This window comes from Castor canadensis, chromosome 5, assembly GCF_047511655.1.
Source record: "Castor canadensis chromosome 5, mCasCan1.hap1v2, whole genome shotgun sequence".
Lineage (NCBI taxonomy): Eukaryota > Metazoa > Chordata > Mammalia > Rodentia > Castoridae > Castor > Castor canadensis.
Genome location: NC_133390.1, coordinates 175,651,032 through 175,673,631, shown reverse-complemented (window position 1 = coordinate 175,673,631; position 22,600 = coordinate 175,651,032). Strand labels below are relative to the sequence as shown.

Sequence of the window (22,600 nt, the reverse complement as noted above, 5' to 3'; positions counted from 1 at the left end):
CTTACCCTTGAAAAGCCTTTGGAGGTTCTTTCCTTGGGTGCTGTCATGCTGGCTCTCAGGGAGCTCATTACAGCCAATTTTTCTTTCAGAGTCAAAACAGATTGCTGTTTCTTCAGCTGAATATCAGATTATGTTGTTGGCTTGCTTTTCCTGGCCATGGTGAAGGAAAATACTTCTCTTTAAGCACTAGAATGGCAGACGGTGATGCTCATACCAGAGAGGCCATGGCTGCAGATTCATGCTTCCATCTTATGCTTGCTGTGGACCAAAGTTCATTGACAGTACTGGTGAGGAGAGCTACCTACTGGGTGGAAGCTGGTTTTCTTTTTTACCCCCCGAACATGCACTGCTAAAATCAGGAAAATTGAAATTGTCCAAGATCCTCCAGCTGCAGAATAAATTGTCAGAATACCAGCTCCTAAGACACCTCTGCCTAGAGTGTCCCTGAGTATTTAATCACTGCCTAGCATCTCCCATTCCCACCTGCCTTTCTGGATCTTTCTGCTGCTCTGATGGGGATTTTTGACCAGCTGTTCTCACCATTATAATGTCTGTTCTGGAGAATCTGTCTACTCCTGCTCAATGGTTCTTTCAGATGAGAACCAGTGATTAAGAGAATGGAGAAGAAAAACAGAAAAAGAACTAAACCCTTTATCCATTCCCTCAGGGAGCTCATAAACCTACCTGGTGCCTTAGCTTTATTCAAGAGCTTCAGCTATGCAGAATTACAGGCATTCATATACTTGGCTTTGATTATTGTCTGAGTATCTAAACCCTGACCCTTACACTTGAGCAGGCTTCCTTCTCCCCCATTGCAGTGTCTGGGAGATTAAGTTGCAGTTACTGCATTCTAACAATAATGGGCCTTGATGTGGGATACTGTGGGATGCTTACTTTTAGTCATTAGTAGAGTCCATAAATTAGTGATCATAATGGCTACACTTAATTAGTATATTCTGTGTGCCAAGGACTATGCTTAGTGTCCTGCTTATATTTCTCCATTCAATCCTCTGAGCAAGCCAGACACCAAGTATTATTTTTATGATTGCAGTCTTCTTGCTGAAGGAAAGGTTGTAACTTGCCCATGGTCATGGTTCTAAAGCTAGTAAGGAGTAAAGCTGACCTTGAAAACTCCCTTTTTAACCTCAGGCCTATCAGATGGACTCTTGGTAGATGCCTCTCACTAGTGATATCTACATAGTCACAGCTTCAGGTTCACATTGGGGCTAGTTAATAAAACACATTCCCAGTGCATGGATAGAGCCATCATCTCAGAGTTGGGTCAGAGAGTGTAGTAAGCCTCAGGTAATTCTCACACATAGGCTTCATTGGTTTGGACTGTGCATTCAGTCCCTCTTTGTCTCTGCAACAGAAACAGAGAGGGACTGGGCAGATAGCATACACTGACACGGAGCTAGGGCTTCCGTGGGTGCTAACCTGTTACATAAAGTGCTCAGTTGAGTCTGAAATACAATCAGTAATTTTGATGTCACTCATGAGCTTAACGAAGTCTTCCTAAACATTGAGTGAATGATCTTATATTGGTGAGTTGGATCAATATAGCAAAGAAGGGAAATGGTTGTCCAACCAATGCCACTATTGAAAAAGAATGTTAGTTCCTTTTCTTTCCAATCTATGAGTTTTAAATGATGTATAAAAACGCTAATGTAATAGCATTGGATGATTCACCCAGCAACCCTTTCCTTTTTTATAAATTTATTTTAAATGTGTATAACAATGTACTAGATGATTGCTGTGATCATTCAAGTAACAAATATTTGAAGTAAAATAGTGTTTCCTTTCTTTCCATTCCACTCATCTAAAGTTGACCATTTGCTATCTAGCTTTTCATATTTTACCTCATTTATTGGAACATAAAATATTTGTACACACTAATGGGTATGGATGCAAAATCAAGCAATTCAAGTTGGATCTGTATCTTTCTGTTTTCTACTTCATCACACACTGCATGTGCCACCTTTTCAGGACTCTCCTCAGCCCTGCCCTGGTTTTCTGTATTTCTTGCTGCAGGGGAATCAGTCATATGTGATGTAGTTCTGTGTCTCCAGCCAAGATGATTGGTAAGGGTTGGGCATCTGAAGCCAGATGGGACTCAGAGTCTCTTCTTTGGGATTTTGTGGTATCATTTGGATGGATGGATCTCTTATGTGTGAAATTTGGAGGTGTCTATTGCCATTTTCCATCATGTGGTTCTCAAGGAATGGTAGATTGCAGTGAGAAAAAGAATAATGGAGATATTCCAAGGGACCGGGTAAGGGGAGGGGAGGGGAGAGGGAGAAGGGAGGATGAATGGAGGGAAGATGAATAATGAATTTTGGTTATCACCAAGGTTTCTGTAGTTGCATGGTTCAGCTCTGTCCATGGGTTCTGTGAGGCGGGGTCCTTCCTATGTATCCCCTTTATGCTTCCATTCTTCATAACTAAGGGTAGACTAAACATTTTAACTCCTCCAGATATCTGAAAGATTTTGCTTTTCCTCTCATACTTAGAGAGAGTTTAATGTGATTTTTGTTTTTGCTATAAGAAATATGATCATTAGTTTCTTTTTCAGTAACCATTTATTTATTTATCCTTACTCTCTGCTAAATCCTGTGCTCCCCAGGAGTTAATCATCCATAGAAAACACAACAAAGAAATCATTAACTTAAAAATTGTGATGAAAATAATGACTGAGGCAAGCAAAGGATATTATGGGCAGACCAAAAGGGGAGTCAAAGTCTTGTGCAATCATAATTAAGACACTTTATGGTTCAATGTCACTCTAGACATGTATCTCATCGGTCAACACAGTGAGGGGAAGAAACTATGTAAAGGAACTGTCTTGAAAGAATTTATAAATTCTAAAGCAAATTTAAAAGATTTTAAAATCATTCACTTAGTTTTCCTTACAATAACATCTTCATAGGAAATGAGTCTGTCATTTGGCTCTCTCCAGGAGTCTGGAAGAAATTCTGTAACTTTTTGTTGCCCATTTATTGGTGGTTCACAAGACTTTTTCTTCTGAGTTACTTACTCGCCCTCAAAAAAAAAAAGCATTTGCTTGGGTTGAGAGACATAGCTGAAGAGAGAAAAGGGTAATTAAGCGAGTCAGTGGACCTTCATTTGGCCATGATGTGAGCCTTACTGCTTGCTCTCTCTTGATTTTCTACTTTCTGCCCACCCGACTTGGGGCTGTCTCTGCTACGTGATGCATGGAGTCTTCTTTTATTCAGCCCTGTGTGTCTGTCTTTGCCTTCTTAGGGAGAGCTTCCTCAGAAGCAGAAAATTGTTCATGGATAATTCACCGTCTTGGCTTGCTTGAAACTTGATTTCTCTTAGGGATGGTTGGACAAGCACTGGTTGATTTTCCTGACACAGGAGTACCTTTCCTATGTAAGATCAGTTCAGATTCTAATTTACTTTGAAGTTGAGCCCAACTGCAGAGAAGCAAAATGCATTCTTTCCTCACCTCTAAAGGTCTAACAAAAAAAAAATCATTGGGCATCAAACACAATCTGGAGATCTCAGAAAAGGGGAACATTTGGGTCACAGTCAGGTTTTCTAATAGCATATTACTGGAAAGAAAAAAAGAAACAGACTTATCCTGTAGCTGGAGGGAAAGTTGAACCTGATCCTGGTTCTTTCCTTTTGGGGATGCTGGAGCTGGAGAACAGGCTGAAGTGCAAGGAATGACTCCTTTCCCTAATGTTCAAAAGCATTTTCCACAGATAGGAGATGGGATTTGTTAGTGTCTTTTAGCAGGAGATGCAAGACCTCTTGTGGTACGATTTGGGGAAAACTGTTCTAATGAAGATTTTGGATGACAAAGAACAGGTTACTAAAAGTAGCTCAATGAAGTGGATTTTATTGAAGCATATAGGAGGATCTCAGGAAGCCTAAGGTTAGAAAAAGGGCTGCTGGACCTCATGTAATTAAGAGATTGGAACTGGAGAGTCAGGTCTGATTCTTTTATTCCCTCTCCCATCTCTTGAGGTCCTCAGCCTCCAGGAGTGGCCTCTGTTCTCCAGAGTGGTCAGTGCTCCCAATCTTCCAGCATGCTCGGTGTGAGCTTCCAGGAACTTTCTAAGTGGCTGTACCAGTTTGGGAGACTACAGACCTGCTTCTGCAGCACCCAGTGCTTCCTGTAATCCATCCAGTGCCTCATTCAGATCCCAGACAGAAAATCTAGAAGTCCCAACCCTTCTGGCCATGTGGGGTCCTACAAGTAATGAACTTCTGATATCAAATGGATTGACAGTTCTAGGGCCTGGAGACTATCCCTGTTCAGTCAGCTGTGGTGGGAAAAGACAGGACTCTGTGATTCACAATATCTCTTACCGGGAGACCACAGAAAATGTGGTGTCTTACATCTTCATGTCACCCTGCTTAGCAGAATGTCCTCTAGTAAGGAACAAAGATTTCATCCCAAATTACCCAGAAGGCTTTGAATTTAAATGTTACTGGGAGGGACTCAATTAAACCGGTTTATACTATAAGATGCCTGACTGGTAACTTTCTATTTTGAAGTATTCAGTCATATCTCTTTCAATTATTGAGTCTCTAATATGGTCATTGCTAGATGTAGGGAGTACAAATGGATACTTTCAATGAGAGAAATAGGAGAGAAACATGAGCTCTTTTGGCTGATGGCATGGCTCAAGAAGCAGACCACCTGCCTAGCAAGCACAAAGCCCTGAGTTCAAACCACAGTACTGTTATCCTACGCCCCCCCCACCCCCGAGTCCTTGTAGAAAGGAAATACCTGGAGAAGAAAAGGTTGCAAAGAGAATATGTTGGGTGTTGGGGAAGTCAGCTTATTGAATAGTTCTGTGTCAACAGAGTTTTTTTCCCCCTCAAACTCCTCTCAGCTTGGAATGGAACAGCCTAAGACAGTTACTGAGCAGCTGTCTTGGACAAGGCAGGCTGAGTGCTACTTCTAAAGGAGGAAAGAGGAATCCAATTCCATGGGTATCTACCTTCAAAACGCAACATCTAGTGAAATACAGCTGCCATTCAGGAGGACAGTGGTGAAAGCCGAGATTACCAAGTGCAGAGAGGACTGGAGTTGAAGGCTATGTGGGTCTTGGGGTGGGGCATCACAGCTGGGTAGATTACTGCCATCTTCCAAAAGCACTGACCAATTCATCTGTTTGGTTACAAGTTAGACCAGTGACGTTCAATATTATAACAAATAGCATGGAGTTAGCATCTCCCACTCAGAACTGACACTCATATGGTACAAGGTATCAAATCTTTAGTTGCAAGTTTATAGGGTGATGGGGCCAGGAATGACCAACTATAGACGTGTCTCCTATTTTAGCAATTGGAATTGCAGTGTGGTGCTTATGGACTGATACCCCTCTTGGAAGAGCTTATGAGGGGACAAGGCTGAAGATTCACAGCTGGCTTCTGTTGTGGAGGGATTTGAATGTCATGTTAAGAAGGATGCTTTTCAGTCAGCAAAGAATGAGGAGCTGCCTGTCCCAAGGGCACAGCACAATAAACATTCTTTCAATGAAAAAGTAGTCAATATAATTGGAAGCGCTCCCAATGGCTGATGCTGTTGAAAGGAATGTTTAGATTGAAGTTACCGTGCCTGCCCTCCTACAGCTGGAAGTCAAAAGGAATTTTGAGAGGCACCGCCATGACCCTAAATCACCATGGAACTAAAAAGCCATAGGTACTTAAGGGAATAGGGTGGCGCCCTCTCAGAGAGGGTAACTGACTTGGCCAAGTTCACGTAGCTCATCACAGAGACAAGCCATTTCCTGCGGTGCCTGCAGAAGAGAAAGATACTTTTGTCAATCCCAGGTCAAGATGGTAATGGGGTGCACAGGGGAGAGGGAGGCCCATCATCAAACCTGGAGAGAGGTGCTTTATTGTCAGGTGGTGTGAATTTTTTTTTTTTAAAGGGGTAATGTGGTTCATGAAGACCTATTCTGGCTGAGTTGACTCTGTCTCATCTTTGTCTGGCCTTGCTGGGGTGGATTTGCTGCGTGAGTGGAAAGGCGCGCCCCTGCAGCTTCAGAGGCACATCTTCCCTGAGCGGAAGGAAGGAATCAGGCACCTCCTTCCAGCCGCCCCCACAGGCCCTGGATTGCCCCAAGACTTTCCTGAGCTTCTCAAGGCCGAGGGCTGTGTGGGACCGGCTCCCGGCCAGGAGCGGTGGGCACGCCAGCGGGTCCTCAGGTTCTGGGCATCGTGCCGCGCGGACCCGCGGCGGCCCATCCATCTCAGTAACCGGGACTGGCAGTGCAGCGCTCCATTCGGAGGGCGCTCGGCGGCGGAGTCGGGCGCTCGGCGGCGGAGTCCCGCGCTCGAGAGAGCGAGGGGAGCCACAGCTCCCTCCGAGGGCTGGGACTGAGAAGGGGGCGAGCAGCCGCCGGAGCAGGGGTAAGCGCAGGGCTGCGTGCGCCTCTCTGCGCACACAAGCTCCGCAATGTGTGCTTTCCGGGGGCTGAGTGGCCTCGGACCTTGCTAACCAGCAGTGCTGTGCCACCCACTAGTTCCGGGGTGCATTAAACGTCAGGCAAGAGCTGCCTGGCGGGGGTCACCGGACGCCTTCTCCCCCCTTTCTGAGAGCCGCGGGTTGAGCAGTAAGCCAACCCCAGCTGGCCTCTGCGCTCCTATAAATAGCGCGCGTGTGCCAGCTTCGCGCTCTCCGGCTGCGCAAGGAGAAAGTTGCGTGCCGGGCCGGAACCAGGAAAGGAAAGACCCCGCCTGCCCAGCCATCCTGGACTCTGGAACCGGTCCCGCGTATGGAGGACCGGGCTGGCCGCTGCCTGCCTACGTCGGAGTGACACCAAGCTTTGGGAAATAATTTTGACAAGCGAAAGTGGGAGTCGCTAGCATCTTGGCCATGAACACAGCCTCGCGGTCTTCCCAGTCCAGGGAACACCTGCTTCTGTAATTCGTCCCTGCGCAAGCCAGACTCGTACAGGACCGACTCCCGCACCTTTTGGCACCTACCACCCTTGTGGCTTCTCATTGAGTCCCCTCTGTCTCTTCTGTTCCTTGGGAGTGCTTGGGTTTGGAGTGAGAATTAATATTTTTTTATTTTTTATTTTTTGCTTTGAGGTGTGATCGTGAAGGTTTGGGGACTCTTAGATATCTAGGAACAAGGGTGGGGTGCAGAAGCCCCAGGCAGGACTGATTTCGAGCGGAGGAGGAGGGTAGGGTAGGGGGTTCTGCATGAGCTCCTTAAAGGACAAAGGTAATAGAGCTAGTGAGACAGCTCGGGGGGAGACTTTGACTTCAAGCCACAGAATTGGTGGAAGTGTGCGCACCGCCGCTGCCGTTCCTGCAGCGCTGTCGACCTAGCCACTGGCATCTTCCTGAGCTCCGGGATCCCGGGGTAGGAGGCGACGCCGGCTAGCAGAAGCGCCAGCCGGCTGTGGCTGCCCACGCAGCTCACCATGGGCTCCGCGCTCCCGGCGCTGTCCGTGGTGCGGGCCGTTCTGCTGGTCCTCATGCTGCGGGGGCTGCCTGTGTGGGCGCAGAACGACACTGAGCCCATCGTGCTGGAGGGCAAATGTCTGGTGGTGTGCGACTCGAACCCGGCCACAGACTCCAAGGGCTCCTCTTCTTCCCCTCTGGGGATATCGGTCCGGGCGGCCAACTCCAAGGTGGCCTTCTCGGCGGTGCGGAGCACCAACCACGAGCCATCCGAGATGAGCAACAAGACGAGAATCATATACTTCGATCAGGTCAGACCCCATGGGATGCAGGGCACCGAGGGGGTGGGCGGTCTCCGGGCATCTCAGATCGGAGCTGCCTGCTCAGGCTCAGCTTGTCTGACTGGAATGTGGGGGGTCGTTTAGAAACCCGTCTCCCCATATATGCCTAAGCCTGAAACTTCTGCTGTTTCCCATCTCGCCGCAACCCCGGCCCCCATCCCCTCCTGGTCTCTAACAGAGGCTGCCTGTGTGGTGGGGGAGGCTTGGGAGCTCAGAGGCGAGCGGCGAGAGATCAGGACAAGTTTCACAGCAACAGGTCAGCAGGAGCTGGGAATAAGCTCCCTGGACACCCCAGTCTTTTAGTCAGAGCTTGGTTCCCTGCAGGTGCCGCCAAGGCTTTCCTGTGGGGCCCTCGCTGGATACATGTTTGACTTGATTCTCCAGGTGGGAAAGCTTCTTTCCAAAGAAAGCTCCAGGACCCTACACCCTGCAGAAATCGGGGAGTGCGGGGAGGAGGGCGGAATCAGATCTCACCTCCTGGTTCAGTGGCCAAGGCCCCCAGGCAGGGTCCCGGCGCGGCTGCTCCTGCCCTGGAGTAGGCAGACAGCCCTTCCACTCAGAGAAAAGTTGTCCAGGAGGGAGAGAAAGGAATTGGGCGCGAAGGTCGAGTGGGGAAGCGCTGGGGAGATGGGTCCTCTTTCCTGGGCTCCAGTCCTTTTAGAGAACTGTAAATTCACAGGGAACCACAGACTTTGAGGAGGCAGGTAGGGGGTGGGGGCAGAATTGATGAAAGCTGCAGCTTCTGTTTAGAGATGTGGTGCTCTGTGGTTTGGCTTGATGAGAAACCCCAGGACATCCTCTGAGCTGTCGCACAGCATCCTGAGGAAGAAAACTGGCACCTGCGTTTGAATTCCAATCCCAACAGCGCCCACAGTCTTTTAAATTCTGAAGTCATAGTTCACAGTCCTAAGGCTGCAGGCTGTGCCAGGGAAGGTGTGAGGTGACATTTGTACTTCTTACTTAATTTTCCTTGGTAATGTTCGCTCCATCTGGCCAAAGACAGGGGATGCCTCTCAGGGGGCTTGCTATGGGATAGCTGTAATTTTTAAATGAGTTAAGTAGCCCCTTTGGGGTTTTGATGCCCTATTTTCCACTGTGATGGAAATAATGTCTAGCACCACCCCTGGTTTGCATTTCAATGCATTCATTAAATGTTGGAATACTGTGGGCATTGCCCTGTCCTCTGTATGGGGCATTCTTTTCAATGACCTTCCTTCAATTAGGAAAGGAGAAAGGTTTATTCCTGTGTTCCGGGAGCTATGCATCTTAGAGACAACAAGACACATTCAGTTATACATTTGATGTGCCTGGATGCTCCAATTACTATGTAGAGTCAACATCGGCTTCTTGTGTAGTCAACACTAATCAGCCGTTTCCATTATTGCTAATGAATTTTACTACTTATATCTGAATCAGGAAGTTCCCGCTAAGCACCTTGAATGTGCTTGAAAAAATTGTTCATACAGGCTCTGATGGGGATTATTGCACAGCTGGTGACTTGATGTTGAAAAGCCATCCATCATCAGGTCAGAGAACAGAAATCTGATGCTTACTGGGAATAAGGCAGAATCTCAGCAAAAATCACATATGTGTATGTATTTTGAGGCAGGGTTGAGCTGGCACATCTGTCTGACTGCCCTGCCATTCTGGTGTGTTGCTTAGAGGTAATAGTGCACTTTGAGGAAATGATGTAAGGGGCTTAAAATGTATTAATTTTGACAAGAAGGCAATGTTTACAAAGATAATAGCAGACTACCATTGATATATAGGAAACATATCTGTGTCTGACTTTTTTGAATGCCACTTACAAATTTATTTCTTGGAGAGACAAGAAAGAAACCCTTATTTTATTGCCTTCCCCATTCTCTCTTTTTTTTTTTTTCCTCTTAGGAAGAGACTTACCTATGTGACATTGCAAATTTAGCTTAAGAAGTCACTTACTGAAATTCACAGATAATTTAATAATAGAAGAACCATGGAGAGCATTTTGGAATACAAACTGCATTGTCGCTTTCTTGGAAACAGTGCTTAATTTTGCTTTTCATTTTTGATCCTTGAACTTTAAATGAAGAGTAGGTGATTGATAGGAAGATAATGCATGACACTGAGAGGAACATGAAAAGGCCGCCTATTTCACTATCTGTCTTATTCATGCTCTACTCTTTGGCAGCCAGCAAGGGCTGACTCATTGCCAAAATATTATAATTAAGGCTTAGATGCCACAGAAATGAAAAAGTGGACATGGATCTTAGGAGAGTGCTGGCGAGGCTCTGGGAAGGGCTAGACATTCATATCACTTTGTGCACCCGCTGTTCGGTGTCATGCAGTGTGTCACGAGGTGGAGGGGTACCCATGCCTCTGTGAGATATGTCCAGGGATGACTGCAGAGAGCCCATGGATATGGATTGGCTGGCGTGGCAACATCACTTCTGGATATTGCCAAGGCCTATGGATAGTAGGAATGTAGATACATGGCATATGCCTTTCGTTTGACTCTCAAGCCCAAGCTCATGTTATATATAAAGCCTGGAAGATTCCCTAGGCGTTTCCACAGCCATCAGACTTTGCTGGAGACTGCAGACATGAATACAAAACTTACTCTGTTTTTTTCCTATACCATTTAAAAGACAGAAGAACCTTCCAGTATACAAGTCCATTTTCCAAGTCACGTAAGAGGAAAGAAATAGAAATACATATTTTATTCTCTATGGTTTCTAAAGCTAGTTGTTGAGAAAGGAAGAAATGAAGGAAGGAAAGAAGGATGAAAGAAAGGGAGGGAGGAAGGAAGGGAAGAAGAAGGAAAGGACAGAGGGAAGAGAGAAGGAAGGATGAAAGAAAGCAAAGAAGGAAGGGGAGAAAGGAAACTTATTTTCTTACAAAAGAAAATATTATAATTAACTGTTATTTATTATTTTTATTTGTAGATCCTAGTTAATGTGGGTAATTTTTTCACGTTGGAGTCTGTCTTTGTAGCACCAAGGAAAGGAATTTACAGTTTCAGTTTTCATGTAATTAAAGTCTACCAGAGCCAAACAATCCAGGTATGTGTTTTGACCCATCCTGTCTCTACTCCCCAAACTGTGTTTATCTTTAGTGGGTTACGTATTTAAGTCTTTATTCAAAGATGTGCTTTCACTGTAAAACAACAACAAAAAAATCTGTCTTTATACTTTACTTTTAAAGTAGTTAATCTCCAATTTTTTCTTTCTAAAATCCATTAAAGCATGTGTCAAAAAAATGTAGAAAAACAAACAATTGATGCTATCAGTTTGATCACAACAAAACATTTAAACAATGTGGTGTGACAAAAAGTCAGTGACACAAATCCCTTGAGAAGATTTTGATATTTCATTTAATACATGTACAAAAATTATTTGAACATGTCAAGAAAAAAGCTTATGAAACTAGGAGAGCTTTTACAAGTGCATCAGAAATGAGTAAAACAAATTTGCTATCACTGTAAAAATTATGCTTACTGTTAAAAATAAGCCTATGAAGGAGAGTTAACTGTTCACAGTACTTTTTAAAAAAGAATGTGCTCTGCTTCAGATTTCCTTCATCCATGGTTACTCTGGTGCTAATGAATTTTACCAGTTGTAGTTACATGGTTAACTAAGGTTGTGCTTTCTAAGGTAATGGGCTTGATCTTATACTCAGACGTTACAAAGGAGATACTTCCTAAAGTATTAAAATATGTGAATAGTGTATAATCCTGATACGCCTGTGAAATTCTAGGACACCATTTATCTTATGTTCAGTATTTATATTATGCATTGTGTCTGTCTGATTGGTAGATTACACACCCACCTGCCTCTTTGATGTATCCTAGTGAATGGATCAATTGCTAGGTCTCAGACTTAATTTACTCAATATTAATTTTAACCTAAGAGGAATAAATATCTAGCACACAAATTTACTTCCATGCAAAAACTTTTTCCAAGCTCCAATATATAGAAACCTTGTAATATTTGACACAGTAAATTCAAATTTATAGAATGGAGAAAAGTTAATAAAATTTTGAGTTGATTCTTTGCTAATTACTCATCACTAAGATCTCCAGTGGTAGTGGTCATTGTTATTTTTAATATACATTTCTTATCAGGGAAGACAGAAAAAATCAACACATACACACTTTGTTATTGCAAATGATCTTCAGTGCTATGCATCTTACCCTAAAATCTGAAAGAACATTGACAGAATCTGGCTGTGTCTGGGTTTGTCAGGGCACTGGGAAGCCACAAGTCTTCATTACCAATGGATTGCTGTGGACTGGAGGTCAGCAAAGTAGTAAGCTTAATTTACATTCTGAAGGGAAGCCAGTTTTTACATGACTAGGTTTCTCTCTGGATGGCATTTTGTTTTTGTATGAATTTAAGGAAACATCTATGAGTGAAATCAAAGTAATCAACACTTAACTTACTAAGTCTGACTCCACAATTGGCTAGTTTGGAAAGATAGGGGTAAAATATGTGAACATCCAGGTTGGTGAACTTAGTCATCTCTTTGTATCCATGGCAAATGTTTTGACTTTAAAGAGAGCTTTTCAGTGATTTTTTTTTCCTTCTAGGTTAACTTGATGTTGAATGGAAAACCAGTAATATCTGCATTTGCTGGGGACAAAGATGTTACTCGTGAAGCTGCCACCAATGGAGTCCTACTCTATCTGGACAAAGAAGATAAGGTTTACCTAAAACTGGAGAAAGGTAACTTGGTTGGAGGCTGGCAGTATTCCACGTTCTCTGGCTTTCTGGTGTTTCCCCTATAGAATTTGATTTCTCCATGAAGTGAGGGGCGGCCCACCCCTGAATTATTGGAAGATCATTTTTCATCATTGGATTGATATCTTTTATTGGTTTCTCATGGGTGAACATGGATTCTCTTTAAGGATTCTTTACCTGTCTGAACCAACACGAAGTTTCACAGATTTTTTTTTTTGTGTGTGTGCGTGTGTGTATTTCAATATATTTGGATTGGGGCTCAAAGCAGATCATACATATCTATGCTTAAATGTAACATCAAAAGCTGTGTCGAGGTTTGTTCTAATTTAACTTCCTGGAATTACTGAATTCATTACAGATGCAGATTTTGTTTATTTATTGTCAGAAGACTGGCAATGGGTTAGTGTGTTGCCGCCAAAGAACTGTACACCATGTTGACATATTGACCACACTTGCTGCTTTTATTCCTTTGCAATTAGTTTGTTTTGTTCTCTTATGTACCTGGGAGTCATTCCTCAGTGGCTGGCATTGTGTTTGCTCTATAAATAGGGCCATGGATGGCTCGCCTGAAAATTTATCTTGACTATGAGATCACCAACATGACTTCCCTCAAAAAAAAAAGAAAAAGAAAAAGAAAAAAAGAATGCTTCATAGTTGTATTTTAATTATATATGTGAAAGAGTCATATTTTCCAAATTATATTTTCTAATAGGAAAATAGATCATAAATCTGACAATTTACCTGAATCCTAAGTACTCGAGATCCACACCTCACAAAAGAGCTCTCCTCCACGGGAAACTTTATACTTTATCGCTCAACTTTAATTAACATGATTGATAATAACCACTTTATTAAAAAACGAAAGGGATTTTTCCCTTAGACATGACTACTTTATTAGCTGGAGGTGGGATGCCCTGTTTTTAATTATACCTATTTTTCAAACCTTCTGTTGTGTTTGAAGTATCATCTGGTTTTGCCTTAACTCCTCACCTTGTATACATTCATCTGTTTAGCTAGCATTAAATCCAAATATCCCATGACTAAATTTAGTGCAATATCTTATTTTGTCTTTTGTATAGGTCATATGAATTCATAAAATTATTTATGTCTCTGTTATAGAATAAAGCTTAATATATGTTAGTTGAATTGTTTTGTTCTTTTGGTTTTGGGAACGTATTTTACATGATTTCCTCCCCCTCTTCCTTCCTCTCTCTCCCTTCCTCCCCCCTTCTTTCCTTCCCCCCTTCCTTCCTTCCTTCCTCCCTTCTTCCCTCCCTCCCTCCCTTTCTTCCTCCTTCCCTCCCTCCCCCACTCTGTCCCTCTTGTTTCTTTTTTTTTTTCCTGGAGCTTAAAAAAACCTTTTTGAATTTTCAGGCGATGTCTTCTGAGTTGGTATAGGAAATCTTTATTGTGTTTAATCTGCCCAAATCCAGGAGCTGCAAGTTTGCCAAAAGAGAATCAATGAACTTCGTAAACTCTTCTTTCAGAAGAACTTGCAAGGAAGCTGTTAAAAAAAAAAATCCCCTAAACTATCACCAGGGGGCTCAGTGTGTGAATGAGCGGTGATGAGTATAAAGACCAATATTTTCAAACTGAAGACTTGGGGAAAAGTCCTGCTTTATTCTCACACTAGAAGACAAAACTCCTTTGAAGGAGGGATTGTTATTATGCTTCTTGTTTGAGATTTGGCCCAACCTTCTGGTCTGTAGTCAAGTACAACAATTTTTGGGGCAGGGGCCCTTTTGTAATTTGCGACAACAGTAAAGATGTTTCAGGGAGACACATGCAGGCTTCCAGCACAATGGTGATTAATCTCCTACTAAGAAGTCCCTAGGAAGACTCACTTCTTTCCCCAAAAAGAATTATCTGGAAGTGTTGCCAACAGATCCTTGATACAAGTCAACCCCAGCTGGCTTTCAGTCAATGATCTTGATTTTAACTTAAAAAGCTAGTATTGCACAGAGAGATGACAAAGGCAGCTTTCTTCCGAATGCTGGAGGAATCCTCTCTAAATGAACCTGCTCTAACAGATTCAAAGTTTGTGTCTATACAGGACAGCAGGAGAAATCATACTTGAATAGATCTATTATCCGTCAGTATTTTGGCAAAATGGTCAAGAATACCATGATTACACAGGGAAGTGAGCTGATTATCAAGACAGATCAATGTAGAAAGGTCTTTCATAAATGTGCTTTTAGGCTTACCCTTATTTTTGTTGGTTCTTCTGAACATCAGAGTGCATTGACAAAGGTCTTAGCTTTAATTCCAAAGCATTAATGTTCATATTTTGAGATGCAAAACCCATTTGAAACCCTCAAGAGAAAGTCTATTTGAAAAGTCCCAAGGCCATAGCTATCAAATGTTGGAGGGTACCTGTGATAGTGAACCCTAAATGGAAGAGATGACATCAGACTGACAGCCTCAGATACTCATCCTAACTAGGTTCAAAGAAGTAAGAGCTACATCCCCCACCCCCACTGGCCAGAAAATAATATTGGCGTGGCACAGCACAGCAAAAGTAACAGGATGGACGATTTGACTGGAAGAGTGTGGATTTTGGATGGATGTAAAAAGGAGTCTTGCACCCTTTACTTGCCATTTCTGTGACCCTGTTCACCTCTCCAAGCTTTAGTTATTTTATTTGTAAATAAGAAGTAGTTGTGAAGTGCCTGGAGCACAGTAGGATCTCATCCAAGGTCTGTGATTACTACTGTGATTACTGTAGGAGGACTACAATTTAAAGCCCTAACACAGGCAGAGCAACAAATAGGCGTGTAGAGGAAATTGACATTGGCGCGAGGAACAGAGGGAAGTTGAGCTGGGGTAGATGGAGTAGGTGGAAGAGCAGGAGGCACGGTGTCAGAAGTAGTTCCAGAAACAGAGTCAGATGTTCCCTGTGTTTTCTATGACTTGAAAATTGTCTTCAGAAATTTCTAAATCCACAAAAATGCTAATTGAGCACAATATTTGCATTGGCCCTATCTGTATTCATTCATGCCAGTCTCTACCCCTTCCTAGATGGTTCCTCTCTCCTTTGGCTGTTCCTTGATCTGTTGATCAACAAATGCAAACAATTATCTGTAGCAAGCAGTTTCCTTCTGACAGAAGCTCATGGAAAAGAAAGGGAAGGCAGTGGTATGTGCTTAGGAGCTCGCTGGTTCCAGTGGCTTTGAGGTACTTACCATGACCCTAGATTGTTAGACTTTATCTAGTTACATTTTGAAAATTCTTTTATTTTTTATTTTTTTGAGTTAAGTTTGTTTCCTTATTTCCTCTGGTTTCCAGCAACCTGAATGGCTTCATGTTTTCTATAAGCCGCTACTTTCTAGCAAGTACGTTTTTTTTGGGTAGGATTGGGGTTTGAACTCAGGGCTTTGCTCTTGCAAACCAGGCGCTCTACCGCTTGAGCCACACCTTCAGTACCCATTGCTCTGGTTATTTTGGAATTGTGGTCTCATGAACTATTTCTCTGGGCTGGTCTTGAACCACAGTCCTCCCAATCTCAGCCTCCCAAGTAGCTAGGATTAGAGGTATGAGCCGCTGATGATTGACACCTACTTTAAATTTTGTAGTAAGTATTTTAACTAACTGATACCAATTCAATCATCCTTGTTATGGGTCACAGATTCTGTGTTTATAGGAGTGGTGACATCTCCTTTTTTCAGATTTCCCTAAATAGCTGGCAGAATGGCTCAAGTGGTAAGAACTCCTGCCCAACAAGTGTGAGGCTCTGAGTTCAAACCCCCGTGCCACAAAAACAAAACAAAACAAAACAAAAATATCAGATTTCCCTAAATATCAAACAAAACCCTACTCTTCTCAAGGAGCAATAGCCATCCGCTATAGTTATGGTTTCAACTTGTATTCTGATGGAGAGGCCTAGGTTTTACCCATCCACCAGCACTGTATAAACCATACATCCCCTGAGGATTGGTGGCCCATTGGGCATAGTAAGGTCCCCAGAGTCATTAACCTAATGGTTATGAAAAGTAATGGGAACAGAGAGGTGAGGACTTACATTTGCTGTCTGCTTCAGAGCTCTGGAGCTAGCAACATTGAACTCTAGAACAAAATGATTCTCTTTAGTAGAGGGGCTTGGAATTGAGGAGCCTGACTTCTGAATGGGTTGCTTGCTCTTGATCTCCTCTAATAAGGCCTTATTGTGGATTTCTGATATCTTAGGCTCAAAAGGATTTTTTTTTTTTGCTACCCTGACCTTTCTGACAGAAAAGAACTTCTTTGTGTCTTTGACCTTGAAGTTCTGTGTCAGTTTACATGTGTACGAATCATCTGACAGCAGAGTCTGGTGCAGCTGGGCTGGGTGGGGCCTGAGAGTCTGCATCGTAACAGCCTCTCTGTTTGTTGATGCTGCTGACCGGGGACTACACGATCAATAGCAAGGACTTCTGCCACCACCATTCCTAAAGCCTTGCTACTCAGTTGGTCAGAGTACTGTAGCATCCACACCGTCTGGGGGTTGTTAGAAACCCCAGGTGGAGTTGAGACAACACAGATAGACTAAATTGGAATCCACATTTTAATAAGATTTTCTGCTCCCATCATGAGTTTTTGGCACCCCAAAGTTCATGAAGCACTGTCTTTATATAAAACCCAAAGACCACCTGCAATGGAACCACCTGAGCTGGGCATCAGGCAGGTGCAGACTAACAAAGACCTCAGTGAGCCCTGTCCTTGGGCCATGCAGGTGCAGGGCTTGTTCTTTCAGTGCTTCAGGAATTCGAGTCTAAATGGGGCTAAGTGTGATGACTTTACTCCAGTGAGCAGAGGCTCTGGGCCTCAGGCCTTACTGAGGGTCAGCAAAGCACTCTTTTCTGTGAGGCAGGGCTCCAGGAGATCCTCCCGCATGCACAAAGCAGGACTGCAGGAAGATTTTGCCTAGAGGAGAGATGGCCTGAAGACAGAGGTAAGTCACCTGCAAATCCTCACTTTCTTTGAGACTAAAGTGCTCCCCTTGAGATGGCAGTGCCTCTGTCTGAGTACCCTTGACACTTGGCCTCAGAGGACATTGCTTAGTGAGTGTGTGTGTGTGTGTGTGAAAGAGAGAGAGAGAGAGAGAGAGAGAGAGAGAGAGAGAGAGAGAGAGAGAGAGAGAGAGAGAGGAGAGAGAGACAGAGACAGAGAGAGACAGAGAGAATATACTGAGATGAATCGATGATATCAGCAGTCTTGGTGGCCAGGCGGGATGTTGAAAATTCATACAAAGGCAGAAAGCGGACTTTCCTAATATTTTTCGGGTGCAATTATTGATACTTACATGAGAAAGCACATTATTCTAGGTGCTGAGCTTTGGGAGTTTTCATTTCCCAGTCAGTTATCTTGAGAACATATATTTGGAATTCTAAACACTGAGAATGTCAAGGAAATCCTAGAGGGACTTGATCTGGCAGCAACCTGGGGAACTAAGACCCCTGCACTCATGGCTTAGGGTGAGAAAAGCAGGTCTCTCTTTCCCTGCTGTTTTTCCATTTTTGTCATGTTTAAACTCTGATGTCAAAGTATAATCAATGATAGGAAGAAGGAAAATTAATGCAGAGTCGGTAGCTATTTCCACAACTTTTTAAAAGTCATTATGACAAGAGGAAAAAGTGGCTTAAAATGACCTGTCCAGCTGGGAGAATCATTCTGAAGTTTTGTTCATGGCTTTTCCGAAAAGGGGGGAATGTGAAAAAGCATGAAGAAGCCATGGGGCCCACTTTGGGGTGGGAGTAACGTGCGGCATGTGCACCCAGAAATTAAAGAACATTAATGTGGGAACAGGCTGCGGTGTGTGTGGAAGTGATTTGCTGTGTCTCCTGGGCAGGGCGTCCCCACACTGGAAGGAGGACTGTTGCCATTCACAAAGCAATGAAGGAACACGTCTGCACTGTACACTCAGGTCGGATGGTGTCTCCAGGCCTGAGCTGTACAAGGAAATCTCTTCATTACTTTATACTCTCTGGCCCACTGTCCTCACTGGACATCGCCCTGTTTCCCCAGTAATGACGTCCAGTCTGAGTGATGGGCTCCCAAAATAAAGGGGTTTTGATTATTTTTTGTATTTTCTTTACCTGTGAGTAGCACAAGTCTATTTTCTTCTAGGTTCTGTTTCCTTAGCTGTCTAAATATATATATAAACAGTCATAAGTGTTTCTTTTAAAATAACTTAGCTTCTACTTTGTTAGTATTTTTAACACCATGGTGAAAAACTGTTATGATTCCCCCGCCAATGTAAAAAAATGAATGGAGCAAATGCTAACATAAGAAACATTTGATCAGAAAAATAGTGTATAAAGGTAAAAAACAAACTCAACCAAAAAAAAAAAAAAACAGGAAAAAATGAGTGATAAAACTTTGCTGATATCTGACATGATGATTTAGTGGAAGAGAGTGAAATGGATTCTGGTTTGGTTTAGGTGTTGTTTTTTTTTCTCCCTTCTGTCTTTCTGAGGGTCAAGGTCAGTTCTCTGCAGGCAGAGGGATGCTGCCTCACCAGCAAAGACTCTAGCTCTCTTCATTAGAGCGACTTTCTGAACCATGGGCGGCGTCAGACGTTGTGCTAGATTCTGCCCTTCTATTTCTTGGCTCGGCTGATTGGAAAGAAAGAAATGTTGCTGAAAGAGTCCAGTAAGTCCTCTCCAGGGAGAGGAATGCCCCACGTTCCAGTAATTCAAGGAAGCCCTTTCCTAGCTTGGAAGGAAGCCACGCCTTCTTCTCTGTCCTCGGAGAGATTTTCAGAGCAGAGACACCAAGGGACTCAGGATTTAGAAGTGACATCAAATGCGCCTGGGGCTAGTCTCAGGGGAAAACAGGACTCTGACTCTGCCCTTTTCTCCTTCTTGTGAGATGATAAGACAGTATTTTATAAGTATCCATAAAGGGGAATGTGGAGACCATAAGAGACATTAAAAAGTCCTGTTTTGCAAGATTCCCCTTTTTTGACTGAATTGGTTATTAGAGAAAGAGAACAAATACCAAGTCCTCACTTACTATAAGAAGTTGGCACAGTGCCACAAATCACAAGGTCACCTACAATTTTCTGAGAGTTAGAGGCCAATACTGTTAGGAAGGCAATAAGGCAAGAACCTTCTCTTTGGGTCTGAGCATGTCCATTCTTTTACTGAAGAAACAATCATACACTTATTGTGTACCTACTGTATGCTCCACACTCTTGACCTTGAGTTTGCTCTTCCCTTCTGGCTTTAAGTTTCAAAACTGTTGGCAAACACCTCTTTGCTTTGTGGGTTGAAACTCTGCAGGCTGAATCCAGAGTGGTAGTGTTAGTATTTACTGAGCTCCATAATTTGAATGTTTTGAAACAACCATCTACAGTAAGCCATTTCCTGACTGCTTTTACCACAGTGTTCTTTCAGGGTCAAGTTTTGTGAAAATGTTGAAGAACAAGACAGGGCTGCCAGGTACAGTTGTGGGAGGTACACCTCCCATGGTAGGTGGGAGCTACTGTATTGTTCTTCATCTGACTTCTGAACGGTGCCTTTGGCCATGGGAAGTGGGGGCATGAGGCCTATGCACCCAGGTCTGGGTGAATTGATTTCATGCCCCTGGAGGTTCACTTGAGCCTATCTGGGTTGTAGGTTTCTGTTGGCTTCCAGGCCACAGGAAGCTACCTCCCTCCATTGGCACCTAGAACTGGTGGCAGAGACGGGGGTGAATCATCCCACTGTTGTGAGGTGATGCACAGCTTCTTAAAAGCTTAGCAGATTAAAGGGAAGCAACTCCTTAAAAGTCTTGTATAATTCAACTTTAGTCTGCTTCTAAGACCCCCACTCCCACAACACACTTAAACTGACTGGTAGAAAATTTTGCCTCAATTATTCTTGCTCCCAGACCCTTCCCCCAAAGGTTTGGACAATAGTTCTGAGGTCTTCAGAACTGTGGCTGAGAGGGGTACTTTTGGTTCTGGGTCCAGGTGGATCACGGTGGAGATAGCAGGAACGTTTGCTTTCTGTTACACATATCTCTTGAGCAGATGAGTTGAAAGTGGATTACTTGCTTGAACATGGGGAAGGAAAAGAAGAACCCAGGAGAGGAAGAAGTGTATTTGCTTTATCAGTGTATCATTTCACCCCATGGTGAGGTGTGTCACCAACCCTTGGAGCTGGCATGGTAGGTGCCCACAGGCCTAGCCATACCTCACATGCCTGAGTACCCATTGCCCCAACTTCCCTACTGGACTCATGGCCATGCCCACACTGTGTGCCCTTGACTCACTTCTTCCTGCTGGAATCCAGGGAAGCTGAACTGAGCCCCCAAGGGGTGCCTTGGAGAGCCCTTGTTTTAGCGTATAATGCAGCTACTTCCATTGGAACAGAGCTTCTGGAAGAACCTGGCTCACACTGGGCCAGAGAAGAATTGGCTTCCTTTTCATTCCCTGAGCAGGTGTTGAATCTTCTGTTCCTTGGATGAAGAAGCAGGGAGGGCTACAAAGATTTTCTGGGGCCTGCTCCCAGGATACTGTTGGAAAACTGCCAGGAGTGAAAGTCCCCAGTCCACCTCTGAGTGACCTTGGGCAGGTAATCTGTGTACTGTCTTCCTTGCGGGCCATAAGGGTTAGAATCTCTAGTTATCTTTAAATTTCCCTTTGCCTAAGAACCCTGGGATGCTTGATAAAAAATGTCATATTTTTTTTTCTACCCACAGATTTTCTCTTTAATTCTGGGAGGCAGGGCAGGAAGTTTGCATTTTTTTCTTTCCAATACCATGGGGGAAAATATCATTTGAGAATTATTATTTAAATACAATACATGCTGGGCCATTGTAAACCATAAAGCACCATCTTAATGAGAAGAAATAGTTCTTAATATTGTAATTAAGAATGATGTCTCTTCATTGCCTATTGTCCTTGTAATGCTGCCACTAGGTTTGAGCCAAATGGGTGAGTGTCACTCTTTAAGTTTGTCACTGAAGAAGTCACATCTGCTTAAACAATTTTCATACTGGTTTATTTTTTCCTCCTTATGCTTCTGAATTACCAAATGAATATATACGTGCTTAAAAATTGCCAATGATGCTGTGGGACAAACCCCAGAAAGCTTCATCCTGTGGACTCCTCACTCTTCCTGCCCACTCCAGGAGGGCCTTAGTAGGCCCAGAGATTTGTCCTGTTCCACAGTTTCTCCAGTTGAGTCCAATGACCAGCTAGGTAGAGAGACTTTTCAAATTTGCCATCATTCAGTCCCAGGTAAGAATTTGACTGTGGGCTGAGATATAGCTCAGTGTCAGAGTGCTTGCCTACCACGTGCAAGGTTTTAGTTAGATCCCAGCATTGCAGGAAAAAAAAAAAGAATTTGAATTTAACTCATCTTTTCATTTGAAATTCATTACAAAGTCTGCCCCAAGTTCCAGATAAGAACACTGAGAATTTGCTCTGGCATTGTCAACAAGAGCCATTTGGAGCTGATGGAGTTACTGATGCAAGAGAGAACCTCTCAATGCAGCATTTGCCAGAAGATCAGTGACTGTCTCTCCCCAGCCCGCCCGCCCCTCTGGTTATGAGTGACAGCAGGAGAGAGGAGGCTCCTTATCAGTTCCCTGGCCTCAACCCCTAGGACAGACAAACCAACAGCCCTGAGAGAACACCCGGCTGCCTGGCTTTCCACATGCTGCAGCTCTTGCTGAATAGGAACCAGCCTTAAATTGCTTTGAGGAAAGCCCAGGAAGGGGGCCCGGGCAGCCAGTGATTAATGCACTCAATATTCACAGATGCCTGCTAATTGTGAGGTTAAATATACAGGCTGCCCCTTGGGGGGTGCTCAAGATATCTTCAGTGCTCCAGGAAAAACAACACAAAGTCAGTGCCCCCGAAGATGCAGAGTCGTGCTCTGTCCCTTGGGTCTCCTGTCCTCATCTTGCTGCCCATGTGAGGTTGTGCCCTCTGCAAGACTGGGACTGGGAAGCCACACGCTGGAGAGCTCACAAAAGCCTGGAAAACAAAACTCTTTCTCATTGCAATGGGCATGCTGTCAATTTCGGACACTTCAGAAAGGCACACAATGTAAAGCTGTCCCCATTACTGACAATGTCCCCCCTGGTCATTAGGGGTGGTACCTTCTGGGCTTGTCTACTATTGTTACTTATTTCCCCCTTGGAATTAAGAGGCGTTTTGTGGGGAGGATCCTTGTGACCACA

The 22,600-nt window shown here is 43.8% G+C and overlaps 1 protein-coding gene across 2 annotated transcripts; it reads left to right on the top strand.

Moving 5' to 3' along the window:
• The first annotated feature begins 6,297 nt into the window (after positions 1-6,297).
• Cbln4 (cerebellin 4 precursor) lies at positions 6,298-21,944 on the top strand. Of its 2 annotated transcripts, XM_074075008.1 has the most exons (4): positions 6,298-7,706; positions 10,661-10,777; positions 12,304-12,439; positions 20,852-21,944. In XM_074075008.1, the coding sequence occupies exons 1-4, from the start codon at positions 7,416-7,418 to the stop codon at positions 21,043-21,045; spliced, it is 738 nt and encodes a 245-aa protein (XP_073931109.1). In that variant the 5' UTR covers positions 6,298-7,415; the 3' UTR covers positions 21,046-21,944. The 2 variants fall into 2 exon arrangements, with proteins under 2 accessions (XP_073931109.1, XP_020009878.1); XM_020154289.2 differs by lacking the exon at positions 20,852-21,944 and having other exon boundaries at positions 12,304-13,594.
• Positions 21,945-22,600: the final 656 nt, after the last annotated feature.

Bases quoted from the DNA above. Each gene is read 5' to 3' on its own strand.
- Cbln4 (XM_074075008.1), top strand. From the start codon at position 7,416: ATGGGCTCCGCGCTCCCGGCGCTGTCCGTGGTGCGGGCCGTTCTGCTG. The intron at 7,707-10,660 runs GTCAGACCCCAT...TTTTATTTGTAG, and splicing joins GAATCATATACTTCGATCAG to ATCCTAGTTAATGTGGGTAA. The intron at 10,778-12,303 runs GTATGTGTTTTG...TTTTCCTTCTAG, and splicing joins ACCAGAGCCAAACAATCCAG to GTTAACTTGATGTTGAATGG.